General features: G+C 36.6%; 1 protein-coding gene across 1 annotated transcript in view; it reads left to right on the plus strand.

Moving 5' to 3' along the window:
- ARHGAP15 (Rho GTPase activating protein 15) overlaps nt 1-22,521 on the plus strand; it is a 616,251-nt gene that overhangs the window by 375,592 nt on the left and 218,138 nt on the right. The window contains exon 10 of the mRNA XM_081262361.1: nt 10,901-10,999. Coding sequence (XP_081118487.1) covers nt 10,901-10,999 — 99 coding nt within the window. The remainder of the gene's footprint in view (nt 1-10,900; nt 11,000-22,521) is intronic.

Raw genomic sequence — 22,521 nt, forward strand, 5'->3', positions numbered from 1 at the left:
AATTGATGCTCTCCAAACTTAAAACCTCAGCCTCACACTCCAGACTTGCATATTCAAATGTCTATTTGACATCTCCTCGGGTGCTTGGTAGACATCTCAAATTTATCCAGAGCAACCCTTGATTCCCCGGCTCCCACGTGTTCTCTATTTCAGGAAATACCACAGCCATGTGCCAGCTGGAGTCACCCTCCACTTTAACTCTGTCTCTTTCACTTCCATCAGCAAATCCTGCCTAAAAATATATTCTAAATTCAACCACTTTTAGTCACTTCCGCTATTGCCATCTTTATCTAAGCACCATCATCTCTCTGTGGAATATTTCACTAGCCCTCTGACTGGCCTCTCTGCTTCTCATCCTGGCCCTCTTAAAATTTGTCTCCACACAGAAACTAAGAAGATCATTTAAAGATGCAAATCCAATCATGACACTCCCCTATTCAAAAATCTTCAATTCCTTAGAATAAGATCATATGGAAAATGACATTTAGTGTTCTTCCTGTGACCTATAATGTCCTCAGTGCTCTGCCCTCCAGGTTACATTTTTTTATTTCATCCTCAACCACACTCCTTCTAGTATACCCAACTCCAGCCACTCAGACCTTTTGCTCCTCTTCAAAGGCACACAGCTCACACCTGCACCTCTGTGCACTTGCTGCTCCCATTTATACTGCTCAGTCCTTCACTTCAGTTGATCTCTGGTCAAATGCCATTTCCTCAAAGATAACTTTTCTGGAAATACCACTGTCTCTCTGCCTTGCTTTATTTTTTCATAGCACTTACAGCCACCTGACTTCATATTACATATTCATGTGTTTGTGTGTTTGTTTTTCCTATTTATACATATAAGCTATGTGAAGGCAGAGTTTTCCTTCACTATCCCATTTCCAGTGGGGACTGAAAAATACTCTTGGATGTATAAATTGAATGGATGAAGACAACAATGTATGACCGATTCACTTGGTCAAAACATTGTCTATCCTGTTGGGATTCTCTGTGTATGTGTGTCTGTGTGTACATGTGTGTGTGAGAGACAGAGCAACAGAGAAAGAGAAAGAGTTGTGCTACTTGGGGTAAGCAGAGAAGCAAATTGTATAAGACAAAGTTGCTGCCTAGAGTAGACAAACAGAAAAATTTCATACTCGTTGTCTCATTTTAATTAGTACATTCTTCATTTAAGATACAAATATCCTCCATGTCACCAACATATCACCAACATGTCTGTTTCATTAATCAGAACAAAACTGAGTTGAGATTTATTTCCATGATGGTTTAGGAGCTAAAGAAAAGGGTCCAAAGGGTACTTTCTGGAAGGGCACTGAGAGAGAAACTGTAAAAGGAAGACTGTCAGAAGTCTGAAAAGGTAAGAAAGAGAAAAAATAAAAATGACTGAGAAGAACTCTGCTACTTACTGTCTGTGTGGCAGCTGGCCCATCCCTGAAACTCACCTTTGGGCTACTTGTCAAAGGATGCTACCCCAGCAGCCAACTGTCAGTTAGAAATTGCAGAAGTTCACCTAGCCTGTTTAGAGATCTCCTGATAGCCCAGGCAAATCTGCCCCAGGCCAATCTTTCTCTGGTAGACATTGTTGTTATCTGCCAGAGACTTTAAAATTCTTAGGTTTGATGAGACGTAAAAAATACAAATAAACAAGTGGGAGGAAAATATACACAGAAGTGCTTATATTTGGCAACTCAGATTTATTTAGATTCCAAACTACTTAAAAGTAAAAATAATTAAACTTTTGCCTGTCCTTGCCTTCTATGAGGGGGAAAAAAGATCACAGCAGGCAACAAGAGGTTTACCTCCATTGCATGTTGGAAGTTCAACAGAGAAGCAACCCATATTTTTTATATCTATATGCCAAAGAGCAGAAGCTGATATTTTTAATCAAAGCCCTTTAAAACATCATAAGATAATGTAATCCCTTCTGAAGCATTTCCACTACATTAAATACAGTAGTGTTTTAGTATCAGGCCTATGTTTCTGTGTCTTAATTTTAAGGCATAAGCTATCCAATAAACTATAGTTCTTACTTAAGTCTCAATTTCTCCAGATACCTTCAGCAAAATTCTGAGATAGTAGTATGATAGGAGTTCATATTGTGGCTGTTTAAAATAAGAAGAAGAGAAGGTGGTGAAGATGGAATCCAGTTCCATCTTTTCTCCATAAAAGATAAAAAAATGAGAGGAAGGACATTGAGTGTTCTTTGATATGCAATCTAAAATTTCCATCTGTAAATCTATTCTCAAAAGAAAAAAAAACAAATATAATTTACAGTTTAAAATTAAAGGATGACTTCATTTAGATGGCTGAAAGTATTCTTTTTGAGAATATTGTTTTTACTTTTCAGCATTCAAGGCCTCTCCCTAATGAAAAATTATTAGGAAATGATCTGATCATATGTGTAGTGTTTTGGTGGGAGAAAATTTCCAAGTGAATGCTATGTACTGTGAAAACAACAAGGACTGCTTTTTTTTTTTCTCTCTCCCTGTCCATTTTCTTCAAGAAATGTCAATCAATGTGGCATGCTATACCGGACCTTGAATAAAAGAGTCACTATAAATCCTTAAGAGTCACTATACCAGTGTTGGTGCTGGTGGTAGTAATGAAAGCAGTACCCCAACTCAGCCATCTAGGTTGCAAGGTCCTTTATGTCTGTCCTGCCTCCTGTTGCAGTGGTCTCCTGAGCTTCTTGATTTCTAAACGTCTCCAAGACTGGTGCTGAATCTCTTAAACTCATTGAATTCCTTCCCACTTTCACCTCTAAATAACATTCAAGTAAACCTTGCTTTGCTTAATATAGCCACAGCATTACTGTGATTTTTCTATTGCTTGCCGCCCAAATCCTTAACACCTCACTGCCAAGGTAATTGTCTGATTTGTTTGTGTAACTGAGTGGTCTGGCTTGCTGTTATTGTTTGGGGTTGGTCTCTACATTCCTCACATATGTGTGGTCTTAGGTGCTTTGTTCTTCCTTTTAAAATTTACTACAGGAGCTGCAATGGCCCTCTCTCCTGAAAGCAGAATAACATCATTTTGAAAAGCACGTGGAAACTGTCTCAAGAGTAAATGATGATAACACCATCACATTATTTGAACATTTAACTGCCTCTATTGAGTAGTTCTCCTCATAGTTTTGATTCATTTGGAATCTAACTGACAAAGATCCCATTACTGGGTGTTCTTTCCATAATTTGTCAAAAAATATATAGCAGCGATGAGGGAGAATGAAGCTAATTTGTAATCTGGGAGACTTAACCTGGTTATGCTGATGAACTAACTAAATCGGTCAAAAGTTGGAGAGCTTAAAGATTAAAAACCACCATTCTCTACTTAAACTCTAATTCATTATGTAAACAACGTGATTTATAAGTGCAGTCATGTGGAAGGTCTATTTATTTTTCTCACCAAAAGATGCTTTCAAAGAAAAATTGCAGAAAATGGATTTTCTCCAACCAATGTGTTGCCTGCCGCCCCTGGTGTAAGTGCTGAAACGGTAGGACGAAGATATAATGATCACGCTTGCTGAGGCCACAGGCATTTGCAGAGGATTCCAAAAATATTGGCACCTCTAGCAAGAGGTGTTTTCTAAATAAAAAGAAAAAGTTGTTAAGAGAGGAAGAAGAGATTACCAGTGAGCCCACAGATGGGAATGTAGGTGGGGAGTTAGGAGCTCAGGGTTCGGGGGCTGCTCCCTTTTTTGGAATACCATAAGGAAGAGGAAAGTAGAAAAAAAAAATCCTTAAGGTTGTGCCAGGACAACAGGCATGTAAGTTTAGGGGCAAAGCTAGTTCATTAATGCTTGCCAAGAAAGCAGAATACCTTCCCTCTCCCTCCCGCTTGCCTACACTATTTTAAGAGAGCAACTTCTGTGGTTTGAACATGTTCCTATAACAGGATGGTCTTCTTTGGTGTATCAAACTCTGAACTGTATCAGATTACAGATGGGTGGCAATCCTACAATCACACTCAAATTCGACCATGACATTTTAGCTTCATCTCTGATTTACTTTCTTTGGATAGCACTTTTTACTTTGCAAACCATTTCTGTGCATCACCGTCTCCCCTAAGTTATGTAATTTATCATTTTATGTTGAAGGCTGGTGATGTAGTTAAGATTTATTCTGTTGCAATGGATAGAAACTTGTACAAACTGCAAAAGTACAAGTGGAAGTAATTTGATTACTTAATTGAAAAGTCCAAGGGAAAGGATAGCTTTGGGCATGACTGAAGCTAGGAACACAAAATGCTATGAAGCTGTTCTCTCATCACTCAGCTTGGTTCTATTCTGTTGGCTTCATTCTTCTCTATGTCTTTCTGGAGATAGTAACATGGTTTCTAGAAATTTATAGTCCTTCATAGTTTCATAGGTCCTCTTGAAGCAAGGCTCCTCTTTCCCGGCAGCACCTAGAAGAGTCTCAGGATTTTCTTGACAGGATCCACTTAGACCATGTGTTCACAAAATTACTACCTCCAAGGAGATGAAATGCAGCTGTGGTGTGGGATCATCACAGCCCTAAATAAGTGGCAGCAAAATGTGAAAGGTATAATTCCCAAAGTAAACAGGGTGTTCTTTCAAAAGAGGATGGGAGAATAGATTTGAAGCCAGCTAAACCAATCCATATCCACCATATCCTTCCAAGCCAGTGTTATCTGAATTCCTAGCCAGTGTGATGTGAAATAGGGAATACCATTGGACTATTTTGTCAGTCAATCTAGAACCTTTCTGTTTTAATTTTAATCTTCTCTCTCTCTCTCTCTCTCTCTCTCTCTCTCTCTCTCTCTCTCTCTCTCTCTCTCACACACACACACACACACACACACACACACCATTCAACCAATGCTATATCCATGTTCTACTCCAAGTTTATTTGGATGTAAGAACAAATTCACTCAAAAGAGTTCAATTGAAGTGGATGGGAGGGGAACCTCACAGTACATGACATGGAAATGTCAAGTGCTATGGCAAGAATATAGTGTCTGGAGTTGGGCATTGGGAAGTCAAAAGCTGAGGCATATCTATTCCATTTTCTCTCTGCAAATCAGTTCCTGCATCCACTTACTCATTGCACATAACCATATCCCCAAATGGCAATACCAGTCCCCAATGTCTGAATCTAGGCAGTCTTAGAGTTCGAATTCACAGGAGAACAACCTCAGTCTTTGTTCAGATTTCTTGTAAGGAGCATCACATTGATCTAACTTCAGCCACATGATAAATTTGATTTATTCATGTTCATGTGAGGGACTAAATTCTTATACTCTAGAGCCACACCTTCTTCACCTAGTAATCAAGGTTCAAGGTAGAATATAAGTCAGAAGAAAAGTTTTGGTTTTGCTGTTTGTTGAGAGCAAACATCTCCATCTCTATATAATGAAATTCAATATATTTAGGCTGTTTTCTCAACAGGGCACTATGGTCAACTGGGGAGGGATAATTTTTCTTTAAGGGACTGGATGCACTTGCATGAACTGCCCAGTAAGTGGCAGTAATACACCTCCCCCACCTCTGACGTTATAACCACCACAATAAGCCAGTAGTGCACCTTGTCCTCCTACTCAGCAGTCAAGAATTTCCAGCATTTAAATTCTCTCCTCCCCACCCCATGTAAAAACCCTTCCCTAAGTCCTCTGTCTCCTTCCAACTCCATTCTCTCTTCTTTTCAACATGAAAATTTTTAAAATAGTATATTTGCTCTTTCTAGTTCCCGCCTTTTTTCAACAGTTGACCATAATCATCTGCTTTTCAGTTTCATTCTCCAAAACCATTTTCCTTATGGTCACCCATATTCCAATAGTTGCCAAAAATCCAAGGAGTGTTATTTACATTTATCTCCCTTCATCATTCTATTGCATCTGAATGCTTATCTTAACTTCTAAATTCCATTTTCCATTCTCCATACTCTCTGGTGACTGCATGCCAGTTTTCCTCAAATAAGAAACTTGGGAGTCAACTTTGCCTAGCGACTTCTCTTACCTCCTCCATCCACTTACTAAAACCAATGGAATCACCTGTTCTCTCCATTCCAGAGTAATTGTATTGTGCGGATCCTCATCTTCTTTCCTCTCACCCCAACAGCCTAATACTCTATGTCTTGCACAAATGATCTGATATCTCTGTCTCAGTTTCCACTTCTGCAGAATGAAAATGGTGACACCAATAGAGAATTGGGGTTGAACATGAGAATTACATGTGCTAGAATACAGAGATTGTACCCAACTTACGATGCTTCAACTTCCATTTTTTGACTTTACAATGGTGTGAAAGCAAGGTGCATTCAGTAAAAACTATATGTCAGATTTTTATCTTTTCCTGGCCTGAAAGTAGAATAATTGCTTCCCCACACAGGATGGCACAATGAGCTGCACCTCCTAGTTAGCACTGGATCATGAGGGTTAACACCTGGCATTCTGTAGTCTATGGTGTTGCAAAGCTATGGTGCTTGGTACATATATTCAATATATTTAGGTATTCTAAATGCATTTTGATGTATGATATTTTCAACTTGCAATGAGTTTATCAGGATGTAAACCTATCATAAGTTGAGGAGCACCTATATAAAGTACTTTACACCATATTTGGTTTAATATAAGTGTACAATAAATCCTCTCTATTCTTTGCTGTAAGAACCCAGATCAAATTCTATTATAACCATTGGGAGAGTTATTTTACCCCACAAGCTGTAGGAGATCATATGCCACATACATTTTCAGGCTATAGTGCATTATCTAATTTAAACTTGACATGTAATAGTTACTAAATTAATTAATCTTTGCATTCTTTACAATGCCTGGCATATGGTAGGTGCTCACTACATATTCTCTCAATTGAATTATTCACAATTGACTTTATCTGGACATAATGAAGAACAAGAAGTATCACAATACTTCTGAAGTCATAGAATTTAAATTTTAAAGTGTAAAACATTTCCTTTGGGACTCCTACTTAGCAAATTTAGACATTTCTCTTGATTTCATTTGCTCTATAGTGTCAGTTTCCATGTCCTGCTATTCCTTTTTGTTTTCATTGTCATGCATAGCTTAAAATCCGATGTGACCAAAAGCCTAAAATCCAGTTGCCATGTGTGTCAGTAAGCTATTGCTGCATAACAAATGCAAAATCTCAGTAGCATATACAAGATGTATTTATTGTTTGTATGTCTGCAGTTTAGGTAACCTGCACCAGACTTGATTGTGCAGCTCTACTTTAAGCTGCAGGTCTGACTATACTAATCCTTTCACCAAGGATTTGCTTCAGTCTGTCCATATGTATTTATTCTGGAGCCCAGGCTGAAAGGGTAGGTGCTGTCAAGAGCAGGTCTTCTTTTGGCAATGGCAGAGAAGCAAGAGTGTGAATAGAAATCTGTGCTGATTTCTAATGCCTCAGGCTGGAACTGACACATTCGGACATTGCCCCAAGCAAGTCACAGAGTGAAGCCCAAGATCAATCAAATGGGGGAGATAAGTGCTGCCCACTCTCACAAGTCTTCAAACTCAATCAAGTATTTGAAACAAATACCCATGATTATTTCCCATTTCTCTATACCATGTTCATGTTTTGGGGACATATCTTCTATTTCTGTCTATTGGATGAAAAAATGCTCATTTCTACTATGGATTATATTATCAGTAGTGCATCTCACAGGTGATGACACATGGTCATATGACAAAGGAAATGAATGTACAAATCTAATTCAGAAAGGACAAGAATAATTGTTACCAATGATTATACTTATCATATCTCTGTGATGACTATGGTGACTCTGTTAACTACATTGTCCCTAGGCAATCACAATAGCCTCTTAGTTTATCTCCTGTGTCTGGTCTTCCCTACTCTCAGTGCCCCTCCATTTTCTTTAAAAAGTGCTACCAAGTAAACCTCTGCAAGCAGAAATATGATTATAATGTATACTTTACTAAAAAATAACAACTTCCTAATGCCATACCATGCAAATGATAGAATACCCAGTTGAAAATATCTCACATAACATGAAATCTGGAGAAAATGTTTTAGGGTTGGTTTATGTCAACTTTTTTGTTACTTTTTTTCTTTTAATGAGTTAGTTCCTGTTCTCAAGCTTGTTGTCTCATGGTGATAATATTCCCACCATAGCCCAAAGCATCACATTATTGATAAATGGTGTTAACAGTGGAAAGAAAAGACCGACAGAGAGAGAGAGAAAAAGACAGAGAGAATCCATTTTTCTTCAATGATCACTGTCTCAACAATATCTCCCCCCACCTCCCTCTCTCTCTCTCTCTCTCTCTCTCTCTCTCTCTCTCTCTCTCTCTCTCACACACACACACACACCCACACACACACACACACACACACACACACAGCACATTTGTACTAAACGCCATGAAACTACCTTACACTTACACTACAGGACAGCTTTCTTAGCATTCAGCAATGTCTTTATGACACCTGCCACATTCTGTTTTGTTATTCTTTGACTGTTTCTATTAGTCCCTATATTAAGAAACATCCTGATACATTTTTACAACCTAATACTATTGCATTGCTGTGAAAACAGAAAATATTAAATAAATATTTGTGAAATTGATCTGAATTATGGAGTCTATTAACAAGTTTTATACTTTATAGCAATTATTCTTGACTATAGCCAAATTAAAACATTTGATCTGAAGTTCTGGTTTATTTTTTCTTTGATAATATTTTATGTTATTCTTTTTAAGGTAGCTCACGGTTTTGAACAAGTCTTCAAACTCAATCAAGTATTTGAAACAAATACCCATGATTATTTCCCATTTCTCTATACCATGTTCAGGTTTTGGGGGCATATCTTCTATTTCTGTCTATTGGATAAAAAATCTCATTTCCACTGTGGAGTATATTATCAGTATTGCATTATCCTTAATTACTTCTTTCTGGACAAAGTTGTTAACAGTTCATTGTATTACCTTTTCCTAAAAAATGGGTGAAAATCATGACTTCCTTGAAGTTTCACTACACTCATATCTCTCTCTCTCTCTCTCTCTCTCTCTCTCTCTCCCCCCCCATACACACACGCATACACACACATGCCTTTATAATAAAGTATCACCTGGCATTCTGCTAGACCTCATTACATGCTCTCTCCCCATTTTACTTATTTCTATTTTATTGAATTTCTCCACTGATTAAGACAGTGTCTTCAATCATTCAACAAATGTTTATTTAACTTCCAGTATGTGCCAAATATTGTCTAGGTACCAGAGATCTAGTAATAATGGATAGGTATGTTTCTTACTCTCCTGTGTTTTGCATTTTAAGGGAAACATTTGAGCAGAAAGCATGAGAGTCTGGTATGTCAGGTGGAGATAAATATTCTAAGAAAAGTAGGGTAGGGAACATGGCACAGAAAATGGTATTGAGTGGTGCCATTTTTAAGAAAAGGTGGTTAGGAAAGGCTACAATAAGAAGCTACAGTTTGATCAAAGACCTGCAGCAATGGAGTTCCATGCCGGGGAAATAATGAGTGCAAAGTCCCTGAGGCTGAAGTGCGCTTTGGCAGTGATGAGAAACAGTATTGTGGACAGTGGGGCTGCAGGCAAGTTTAGTGAGAGGGAGAAGGACAGAAATGAAATCAACTAATTAGTGGAGGTCAGATCATGCACAGCACAGTAAGTCACAAGAGAGATTTTGATTTCATTCTTATCAAAATGGGAAGCCCTTGGACTCACCACATATTACTTTCATTATCAGTAATAATTATCAATGCTCTTGAAATGGGTCTTGAAGTGGATGATGATGGTGACCGCAAATATTATGAATGTATTTAAAGCCACTACACTGTATATTTCAAAACGGTTTAATGGTAAGTTTTATGTTATACATATTTTAACAATGTTTTTTAAAAAAAGTTCAGGAGTGCATGCTATGCAAAAAATCAGTGCTTAATTCTGGTAACTATAAGAAGACATAGATTATTGAAGTGCTCAAAGTAAGGTTTAAGAGAGTAAATCCTATAAATTCAAGTACATAATGTAAGGTAGCATAGGTCATGTAACAAATGAGACGACTAAGCTGCCTGGGAACTTGTAGTATGTGTTCTCAGAAACATTTGTCCAAAAAGGATCTGTCTGAAATAAAAGGATTTACTCATTTGAGAAATAATGCATCCCCAACCATAGAAACTCACCATGTTCATTGACTTTTCACTGCTTCTAGAAAATAACAACAATTTAATGATACCTGTTTAACTTTGTGCAGTCTAATGTTGCTAAACCACTTGGTTCACAAGCCCTTCTATAGCATCCCCCATGAACATCTTGAGTAATTGGTATTCCAAAGAACCTATGGCATAGAACATGAAGGTCTAAGATAGGAGGGAAGGAGTTTGTGGAGAAAGGATGATCTGAGCTGAACCCCAAAGGAAAGGTGATACTTAGAGAGGAGGAAGGGCATTCAGAGCACAGAAATGTGAAGCAATTCCCTTCAAAGTTCCTCTTCTGCAACATGCCTCTTCAAATACCATTGATCTGCAGAATGAATGTCCTAAATATACTGATAAAATCATAATCTTGATGACTACTGATAAACTTCTTCTAAAACATGCAGGATACGAAAGTCAAATTATTTTGTGCAAGTTACCTTAATTCTTTGTCCTTATTTTATAGACAATAAAGTTAAGGCCCAGAGAGACTATAACTTACTCAGTCATCCTGCCTAATCAATACCAGTGTTAGCTTTCTTACTCTGGGGCCAGGGTCCTTTTCCATAAAGAAGGGAGTTATAGTCTTTGTGTGTCTGCCATAGACACTTTGAAATTAAAGCAAAAAATCAATTCCTATGCAAGATGAAGATTTCAGCATGCACTAGATATGGAAACAGAATCAAATTAAAGAACAACGCAAGCTTGGATTTTAATGAAGCTCATCTTTGTTTCCTTTGCAGATCAAATTTTTGGCTCTCATCTGCACACAGTGTGTGAACGTGAAAATTCCACAGTTCCATGGTTTGTAAAGAAATGCATTGAAGCTGTCGAAAAAAGAGGTGGGTAACTGAATATGCAGCAGTTCCCCTCATTGCTGCACCCTCTGAACAACCAATGCTCAAGTTAACGGTGCCACCTGATTTGTCTGGGAAGCCATGCAATTAAAACTTGACTTTCGTTAATCGGTTAAGAGGATCAAGTTTCTTATTAACTCCAGTTTGTTTTTACAATAGGGACATTAGTAATTCTCACTAATGTTCTTTTTTTTTTTTAATATTTTGTCTGTCTGACATACTGTTGATTCAATTGCAAAGTTCTTGTTTCCAAGCCAGTGATAAAACATTCATAAAATATCAGCACTCACAGTGTTAGAACCCTCCTAACATTCATGCTGGTAGACGTTGTGCCAGAACAATTTTTGGTAAGCCCCCAACATTACCCAAGTGAAGCAAATAGCATTTCTACTTGCAGACAGAGATACCCCATCTTCCACATGTTTCTATTCAGTACAGAATACAGCTAACTGATTTTCCTGGAAAAATTAACAAATGCACCTCCAGTGTTAAGATGACCTTCGATTCCTTTTTTTCAACATTCTGTTTTTCATCTGAAATTATTTCATCTAACTGAAGAGAACAAAACAAAACCCAATTGACTCATCATTTCTATGCTGGTCTATCTGTGGAGTGTTTTTCCTTCAAACTATGACTTCATTCATTCAAGGTCATTTTTCCTGGAAGATACACTGAGTAGATGCAGAATCTTAAAAAAATGTATTGTATAAAAATGTGAAGCTTCATCACCATCTGTTACAAGTTTATAACATATTCCCAGGATCTAGGGGGATATATATCATGTAAAAGATAGAGGTGTTTTCAGCAAAAGAATTGGTGAACCTATTCTCATTTCCGGCTTCTGCTTTCTTAAAACAATAGAACCAAAGGGAAAAAATCTTTACCACGTAATCTGCTAGGAAAAAGCCATTTTAATTCTCTCAATGTTACCTGGCTTTATTATAGAAGCATAATAAAAATGGTCTGCAATTTCTAACTCCTGGAAATTCACACTTTAATTATACTGTAAGGACAGCCTTGGGATCCTATTATTCCCATATCAGTAGGGAATGAGAGAATAACAGGAGGGGGAAGAGTGGGTAGAGAATGTGGATAAAGTCAGTGGGAAAGTGTATCAACACATCAGAGAAAAGAGCTGAAGGTACAGAGAGAGTAGAAAAAAGTAACTGCAGAATAAACATAAGGAGAGGTGTCTGTGAGAAATGAAGTCAATTGGAATTTAGAAAGAAATGTGTTTTTATTGCATATTGCAATTTCATTTAATTTTATAAGTACATATTTTAGGAATAAATATTATTTAATAAGTACTTAAAGCCAAAACGGATCACTGAGAATATTATAATGTTATTATTTCCAATAGCTAAATTATCATCATTCCCAGGAAATCTTCATTCACTTATAAATACTCAGTACCGGCGGTGTGAGCACTGTTATATTAGACCCCAAATCGAAATAGGACGTTGGGGGAAGCTGTAATAAGATGTATGCATGTATGAAAAATAGCTCTCGATTTATGAATTTACCCTAGGCAAAATGAAAACTCTGCTAGAGCCTTGCAGTGTTCAGATACTATAATATTGTACAGTAGAAAATGTCTATAAATAGAAGCTGTATCTTTTGTACATGACATTTTGTTGGTGATTTTTAATAAAATAAGACAATGTTTCTGCTGACAGGAGCAGTCATATCTGGCACTCCATTTTATTGTTCCAGTGTTTACTTTTAAAATGAATTTGTAGATCAAGCACTAAACAGGCGCTAATCACACATATGATTATTAAAATAATTCCTGAGCATTTTAATGAAACTTGAAGACTTTACAATTACACAAAGCAACTGAAAAACCAAAGTACATTGGCAGTGTCAGCTTAAAGAAACCCTATGGAAATGTTCAATAACAACTCAGAAGCACAAGATAAACAGCTCTCATCATTGCAAGATTTACAAGTGTGTACTTTTGATTATATTTTTCTATGATCATTTACTTGGTTGAATATTCTTGCATTTATACACCAATTTTATTTACACAAAGTGTTTTTTTTTACTAAATTCTGGCATACAGAGCTTCAGGACAGAAATAATTTATGTGAATCTAAGTCCAATGTTTATTCAAGCTTCTGAAGACATTATATGCTGGGGTTGGTATTAGGAAGTAGCTTATGAAGGTGCCAAGTCTCTCAGCACTACAGGAACTCAGCATACCTGCAGTCACCCTTTTGGTAGTCAGACCTTCTTCCAACAAACATATTCAACTGTGGAGTCAAGGGAAATACTATGGAACAGTTTTGGAAAAGGCACAATTAATGAACACTGTGTGTTTACTCTCAGTCTGAGCGAAAGGGCCTCAGTGCTCACATTGGCTGTTAGAAAAAATAATTATTTCCTTCCTCTTTATTTTTTTGTTGAGATTATTTTCTCTTCCTTAAAGAGACCATCTAGTCAGGTGTTGTGGTGCATGCTTGTAATCCCAGCAACAAGGGACTCCAAGGCAGGAGGATCACAAGTTCCAGGCCAACCTCAGCAACTTAGCAAGACCCTATGTCAAACAAAAAAATAAAAAATAAAAATGACTAGGGGTATAGATCAACAGTAAAGCAACTCTAGGTTCCAAAGAAAAATCATCTATAAACTGTAGTTGTACTTTTAAATGTATTTTTAAATATTTAAAACAAAACATTATGAAAAAGGTAGATCTTGCTGTTCATTCATTCATTCATTCATTGAGGTATTTATTTATATTATTGCTTGTATTTGACAACACCAAATTGTTTGTGTTTGTTTTTTGGTTTTGTACCAGGAATTGAACCTAGGAACACTTAACCACTAAGCCACATTCCCAGCCCTTTTCATTATATATTTTTAGTTGTGTATGGACACAATTTATTTTATTTGTTTACTTTTATGTGGTGCTGAGGATAGAACCCAGTGCCTCATATGTGAGGTAAGTGCTCTACCACTGAGCCACAATCCTAGACCCCTTTCTATTTTATGAGACAGGGTCTTCCTAAGTTGCTTAGGGCCTGGATAAGTTGCTAAGGCTGGCTTTGAACTTGTTATCCTCCTGCCTCAGTCTCTGGAGCTGATGGGATTACAAGGCATACACCACCACACCCAGCCCAAACTGCTCATGTTTTTGTAGTCTCCCCAGAGAATTTCAATCTAGTAATTGCCACAAGATGCATTCACTATTCTATAGCAAGGTGGTTTGGTATTAGTTATATTTTAAATTTTGCATCTCTTGTCATACCTGGAAGAATATCTTTGTGAGCTGAATGTAAACCCATATGGCAAATAACTTATTTAGTGTATTTTCTTATCTCATTGATTTCCCTCTTTTCCTCTATACCATTGGAGCACTCTCTTCTTCACCAACTGTTACAGAAATTATTTAGGTGTTTTTGACAGTCTGCTTAGACTTGAGAACAATAGGAGAGGTGGAGGACAAAGTACAAGGGCATGCTAGTCTTTACTGCTCTCCAGGGGTCATTTCCTCGCCTTTCCCTGACAGTAGCAGGTCATGTATATAAGGTATCAGAATCAGCCAATGAAAAATTCCACTTTTGTTTCTTCTTTTTGAGCAATTTCCTCCAATGCTCAATTCCTGTTGTTGGTAAAATGAGATTGTCTGAAACATTGTTTTTCAGAGGAGGGAGGGAGGAAGAGAGAGAGAGAGAGAGAGAGAGAGAGAGAGAGAGAGAGAGAGAGAGAGAGAGAGAGAGAGAATTTTTTAATATTTATTTTTTAGTTTTTGGCAGACACAACATCTTTGTTTTGTATGTGGTGCTGAGGATCGAACCCGGGCCGCATGCATGCCAGGCAAGCGCGCTACCGCTTGAGCCACATCCCCAGCCCCTGAAACATTTTTTAAGTTGTAGGGTATCAACCTCATAGAGAAAGACACTGACACACACTGGTAGGTAGATATAAGCAGTGAGAAGCCCACTATTCACTACTTCATAGAATGTTTCATGAAGTTTATGATGATGGCACATATACACAGAAACTGATACTTAAAATAGGGTCACCTGTATCTATTAGAGAAAAGAGCCTTGGAGACCTGAACCAAAGTATAGTGTAGCTATCCTAGAGTCATAAGCAGTAAGACCTCAAGTCATTCTTTTTATGAAAAGGTGTAACTGACTGACTGCCCTTCATGAAGGTCCAGGATTTGGAAATAAGCTTTCACAGCCATGTGACACAGTGTCAGCACTCAATGGAAATTGATTGAATGAAGAAGCAGACACTTTGTGTGCTGCTCCCAGGCAACAAGTAGTTGTTGAGGACCTTCTGGGTCATTCTTCATGCTATCAGCTCAGAATATTGGGGAGCTAGACATTAAACAGATGCCCACATGACTATGAGAGTATCTTGGCACAAACTGTGTCAAGAGTTGTGAGAGAAAAGATCAGACACTATGAGACAGAATAACCACCATGGTAATAAAAGACAGGGGAAACTGGTGTGCCTAAAAATGATTCAGCAGGCCCCGAATAATAATAAACACATATTTACCTGATTTTGACATTCATATAAGACCAGGAGAAGTTTAATTTTGCCTTATTAGCCAGTTTTTTTTATTTGCTTGTTTGTTTGTTTTACATATTGTGGCAATGCAATATAAGGAGAAACTTAGTAGGATATACCAAAAAGGACATGTATTAAGTGGCAAACCTGTCCTTTCTACCCAACAATATAAACATATTCCTACTAAAGACTTCTTTCTAGAGTTATGGGCTTAACTGGTGAAGGAGTATAAAGCTATGCTAAACATGTTTTTGTACATACAATACATTTTTGTTTGTAAGGGAATAGAACTATTTTTTATGCTAATGTAATAAGGATTGACATCATTTGGAATATGGTCTAACAACCCCTTCCTTCAAGATTCCCAGTTCTGGTTAATATACCCACAAGCTACTTAGCATATTAAAATGATACCCAGAAATCTGTTGCACAGAAATGTAAATATACTTAACACTATGAAACTATGTGCATATAAATAGTTGAGATAGTGAATTTTATGTTTTCTGCTTTCTACCACAATTTAAAAATTAAAATGATGCCATGTCTTCCAAATTTGATGATTCCAGGTACAAGCTACTTTGCAGAGTGCCTCAGCAGATGCTAATCAACAAGAAATTTGTCTTTTCTGTCTCAATTCTGAAACACAAAAATGCTATGACAGGAATGATACACAAAGTTACATATTTGACTTGGTGCCTAAAAGCCACCCTGGGATCCATAACCTTGCTTAAAGATTTAAGAAAGACCTTTCGTCCACTTCTGAGAAGGTCCTTAGCCTCGAAAACTTTATCTCTCAACTTGACTTCATAGCAGCTGTTCTATTTTTTTGCTGTCGTTTGTTTGACAGGATCCAGTTATAGGTTCCGATGTCTGTTTAAAGAAACAAGGAGGCTGTTGGCTTTAAAATTCCCTCATTGCTTGTGTGATCAGCATTTTCCCAGGCTTTTCTACATAGTTTGCCAAGCAAAGGGACTGACCTTTTGTAGCAAACACTTTTTCATTTCAAAATGCTCACTTTGATTTTTGTCCCATTTTATACTCATTCCAAACTGTTTACAACCCACTAAAAATGACTGTGAATTATATGTTTGTGTAATGGATTCCTTTTGTGGTCTGAGTGGAATGTTTACTTTGAACAATTAGTTATCTTTGGGTAGATTATAGCAACTTGGAAAAAGAATGGCTAAAATTATTATTATACCTTAACTGTTTCTTTTTTGGTAATTCCTTTGCTTTTAATGTGAAGCTTGAGAGTATGTTACAGTAACAAGCCCATGATATTATAAGTGAAATCTATTTAACTCTTGTGAATATTTATTTAGACATGTCTGTTAATATTGCAAGAAAAAGTGGTGAGGTTTCTTCTCAGGAATATCCCAAACAGATTCATAAAGCTCCATAACATGGAATGTACATAAATATGTGAATATTTGTTGCATATATATTACCTTTGCATATTAAGTTAGGCATGCACGTGTATGTGTTTATTATATAAATAATAGGAAGATTATAGTATATTATATTGAGACTCATGAAGCTTGTAGTTTTTCATATAGTTTCCCTGGTATTCAATTCAGTGAGTCAGCCTCCCTTTAGAGATCCTACCAAGGACTTTCTTACAAAAATAAAATTTACATTGCTATTTCACGTTGCCTTAGAATCCAGGCCCTAAAGTGCAGATCATATTGCCTTCACTAGACAAGTTCTGCTCCCAGTTCTGCTAATTTTGTACTGTTCATTCTTTTCCACTTTGGGATAATCTATTATAGTTGGATCCAGGCACGCACTAAAGGCTGATACTTCCATGAAGAATGTGCAATTTGTACTGTTTAGTTTCTGACGAGATTCTTGAAAACTTTTATGATTCTATCTTGTTCCAGAGAGACTTCTGCTTGCTAGTTTTATAAGCAGTGAGTAAAAAAAAGTAACAAAACCAAAACAAACTGATAAAAATTGCATGCTCAAAAAAAAAAAAAAATCAAGAGTACAAGATAAGCACTTTTTCTATTTCCCCAGAGAATATTTGTGGACCGGACAAAAATGTTTCTGAGGGCAGTGACCCATGTTTTTTTTTTTATTTATTTTTTTTAATGCTTTCTTTTAATGCCTAAAGCTAGGCATTGACATGCATTTACAATGGAGATGATCCTCAAAGAGGCTCCATGAGAGTTTGCTGCGAATTAACTTAATTTTTCTTTCTGAGTTAAAATTAAGACCAGTTTAGTGCTTTGGTGTTTTGCGTTTTGTTTTGTTTTGTTTTGTTTTAATGCAGCCACAGAGACGGCCACCTTCCTGACAACAGTGGTGTTGTGCTGGGTCCAAGTTGGAATTGGCTCTTTGGGGTAGTCATGCTGGGGCCTCTGTGTCTGTAAGAAAGCCACATTCAGGGCCAGAGGGGAAGACAAAATCAAAAAAGAGTAAACAGGAAACAGCCAGCATGAGTATAAAAGAGAAACCAGGAAAAGACAACCAAAAGAAATCAGAGATGACAAGGTGGAGAGAGGGGGAAAAAGCAGAGTTTTGCAATTAAGAAAACAAATGTGGATAAAAGGGCATTCTTGTGAGGTCTGTAATGAAGAGAAGACAGACTATTGGAACAATTGCTATCTTTGCCATAGTTACCTGATACTTGCTTCTCTGTTCCAGAGAAATTTTACTTTTACTCAAGGAAATGCATGTAAGTTAAATCTTGCAATGAACAACATACATTGAATGTTCACAAATTTTGTGTACAGACTGTTATTAATTAATTCATTGTACTTATTAATGACAGTTCTTTGAGTTTATCTACATCTAGCCATACATGACAATCTTATTATCAAAGACGACAGCTAAACATAACAGAAGTTAACATAGAAGTAAATGTGCAGTTCAATAACCAGAAAGGCTATCTGACAAATACAGCAGACTGGCTCTGGTCAAATCAGTTAGCGGATATTCCCACACTCTAGAATCCAGAAGGCATAAGAATAAATAGTGTCTCTTTCCAGATAAAGCCTGAGCCTAATTTCTAACCTTCACCCCCACCCCTCTCCCACTCTGATCCTAAAGATGAGGATCTTAACATACTTTTCCTTTGGAGTCAGTTGGAAGGAAACAGAGCCAAGAGACCCTAGGCAATTAGCCTCTCTTTATGGACAGAGAATTTAAACAATGCAAAATCCCGACATATCAAGATGCAATACTCTCAAATATCCTATGGTGGTGTCATTTACTGATAGAAGTTCTGGGTCTGAGCGTTTTTCCATTATAAAGCCCTATATTCAGAAGTTAATAGTTCAACCATAAAAATAATCTTGGCTCAAAGTTGGCAAGATATTTTAGCCTGGAAGCAAATGTTTACAAAACTAAAAAAGAAAAAAAAAAGTACATGTGTTTGGAAAGCTTTCAGGTTTTCAAAAAGTAGGAGCAAAAAGAAAAAAGAATAAGGCAGTCAGAGATTTTCAGAAATTTATTGCCCTAGGATTCAAAAATTGATTTGTAGTTTTTCAATAAAAATTGGTTATTCTTATTGCATGTGAACCAATTGATTAAAAATAAATAAATTATAAAAACTTCTATAACAGGGTGGGAGATATAGCTCAGTGGTAGAGCACTTGCTGTGCATGTGTAAGACCCTAAATTCAATCCCTGATACCACAAAAACAAAAAATTCCACACCAGTGTTCTGTGAAACAATTTTTTGTTTATTGGTGGAACAATAATCTATGCATTATATTTGTGTAGGCATTTTCCTGAAGCTTAAAAAAGCTATAACTAAGAAGTTTTACATTAACTTAGGGAGCTATAAATGAACAATAATATTACACATTTTTAGTTTCCTATTAAATAATATTGCCTTTTAATATTTCTTGAAAAAGATGGCCTTTTTCAAGGAGTTTTCATACTTCCAAAGAAAATGTGTCCAACTTAAGCATTTATCAGTAATCTTCACATAGAATTTAAAAAGTACAGATTCCAGATGAAGTGGTTGCATTGGTTTGTATAATTAAATATGCTGTATCTTCCTTACAGGATATTTTGTAATAATTTACCTACCTCCTTTAAAGATCCATGTCTTAGAGATTCCTCAGAATTCTTTAGGAGGTTATCTTAGTGTAAAACAGGCTATGGAGTTAGAAATATTTTTCTTGGGTTAAAAATAATCTTTTCTTTCCTAGTTTTATCCTTTTGCCTAATTTTTTACTTTTAAAGCCACTTTCTATTTTCAGTTCAGGACAAATAAACAAACAAACAACAATCAAACAGAAAAAAAAATCAAGGGCAAAACACTTTAAGAAGACAAACTCACTATGCAAGACTAAAATATATCTGAGATGATAATGCTGAAAGTGTTCTTGAGGTTATAGATCCAATATATAAAAGAACACTCTTTTTAAGAAAGAATAAAAGAATCCCCAAGTTTTAGGGTGAAGACATAACTTCACAAGAAAAGTATGTAAAATACTTCATTTAATACACTATATGCACTCATTTACATGCAGGCTATCTTCTCACAGTGTGCCTAACAAAGATGGGTCCTCAATAAATAGTGAATAAATGGATAAATTGTACTCGACATTGCTTGAATCCCCATTGGAAAGTGGCATCCCATTGCTACACCTGCACATGGTGGAAACTATGAAAAGATTGATGGCCAAGAGTTGTTGAATAAAGAAAACTGCATGATAGGCAGAGAATAATGTGGTTTATAAATCTGTTTTTTAAACATTTAAGCAAGTCCACTTGTGGTAAGAGTGTATTATATTGTTCAATAAGGTGCCATTCTTTCCATCAATATGCAGCTATGCTAAACAATTGAAGTTAGGTTTCCTTAAAGATTTTATTTTCATCAATTTTTGGATATTCCATTTAAGCAGCTACTAAAATATCCATTTTCTACTCATTTTCATCAGAGAAAGTCATATCCCATTAGGCATTGTTTCAACACCAATAGCCTGCTGGTTTTAATCAAGTAATTGAATGGTAACTATGACTTAAAATTGACGTGCCTGAGAATGGTCAGGCATAGGCTAGGTTCCCATAACCACACACAGAATGTTGAGCCTCATGTTTTGTTTTGTTTTTTCCTAATTCAGAATTGGAATACAATGTTAGTGCTTTTTATTAGTTGACTTCTCTGTGATTATCTCACCTTGATTCATTGTGTTTTCCATGTGTTGCTCAGGAAATTTTTATTTTTATGATAATTTTTTGAATTGAAAGAATCTGTCAAAGAATTTGAAGGAAGAAAAATATGATCAATACAGACTTATCAATTTGGAGATAATGAAGACAGGATATCAATACCCTAAATTCTGACATGAACATTGATTTTACTTTTTCCAGATTTACTGCACAGAAAAGTTAACTCTGCTAATGCTATCCAAAACTCTATAAATTAGACAATTATCTTTGTTTTAAAAATGATGTTCTTGTTATATTCTGCATTTTTGGTGATCGGAGATAACTTACCTCCTTGGTTTCCCAACAGAGCAGAGGAACACCTCACAGACAGTATTGTCACCACTGGAATAAGCTCAGGACCTTTGGTCTTGGGGGTAGGCATTTGGTCATGTGTTTGAAATTGCAAAGCCTAATATTGGAGTCCTGTGTCTGGCATAGAGTTTGACCACATATGAAGCATGATTTTTTTTTTCCTGGATTTAATTTTTAGCTCTGATACTTCATGTACTCATTTTCTCAGGGTGGCTACAATCATACCTAAAGTTTCAATGAGTCGCTCCATCACTGATAAACTGCAACATTTCCATATGTAAATAACTCTTCAGGCTTTTTTTTGCCACTCAAACCTATGGTCTAGGAACAACTTTTGTGGAATTTTCTTCTGTCATCTCAAACTTTACTTTTTCAATCTGAAGTTATCACTTTCTATCATGTTCTTCCTCTATTTCTTATCTCAGTCAATTCCATCACATCCCCCTTTTCCAGTGCTCTAAAAAGAAACATGTTGGACATTCATTTCTTTCTTGTCACACATAGCATTGTTCACCAAGTTCATGATCTCTTCTATCTTCTGAATGTGGTTCTTTCTTTCACCTTCTTGGCCTTGATTTGGCCTCCATAATTCCTCTTGAGATAGATCTCCTAATGAGGACATTGCCTATGTTCTCATTTCAGCTCTGGATACTTTTCTTAACTGCAATTAAAATAGTCTAATCCTTCCTAAATACAAATAGGATTGTATTATTCCTTCTCCGAACCCTCCAATGGCTCTTCTTCATCAGGATAAACAAAGTTCCACACTGATTATCCCTATTGAAAAGATCAGCATATGACCTCTGTCTACTTTCCAGTTTCATATCCTCATAAATTCTTTCTATGCTCCAGGAATACCAAGCACATGAAGTTTTTCAAAGGCCTTTATTCTTTCCATGTGCTGTTTCCTCTCCCTAAAAACCCTCTCTTCAATAGTCCACTTGCCAAATTCACATTAATACTCTCACATATAGCACAGGAGGACCTTCTCCAAGCAAAATTATCTTATTCATGTCTTACATCGCCTTCATGCTTGCTTGGACATTAGAAGGGTCTCTTTTCACAGTGTTCCAGTGACAGCTTTCCTTTCCCTAACACAGCCCTATTTTCCAGCACTGTAATTTCTGGTGTCATTATATTTCCAGTCTAGAATGTGTTCCTTGAATGAAGAATTGTGTTTGTCCTCACAGTGGTGTGCTTACCATACCTAGCATATGGTAAGGGGCTCAGCTCATGACTGGTGATTAAATAGAAGAAAAGATGTTTATTATACAGGACTTCTGTTCATCAACCCTCGGTGTTTATTATCCTTAGAGAATCAAATCCTGTGGACTGAAGATGTGTTGACCTGCTAGAAGACATAGTGATTAGATGCCTTTTTAAAAATAATGTGAAGCCATATTATTGAGAAAGTAGGGAAATCACCCTAAAAGTAAAAGTGAGAGGTGCCGTTGTTGTTATCTTTTTAGCAGTGTGGAATGATATATATCTGTATGTATATGACA

Source organism: Spermophilus citellus (assembly GCF_964194105.1).
Source record: "Spermophilus citellus genome assembly, chromosome: 11".
NCBI lineage: Eukaryota > Metazoa > Chordata > Mammalia > Rodentia > Sciuridae > Spermophilus > Spermophilus citellus.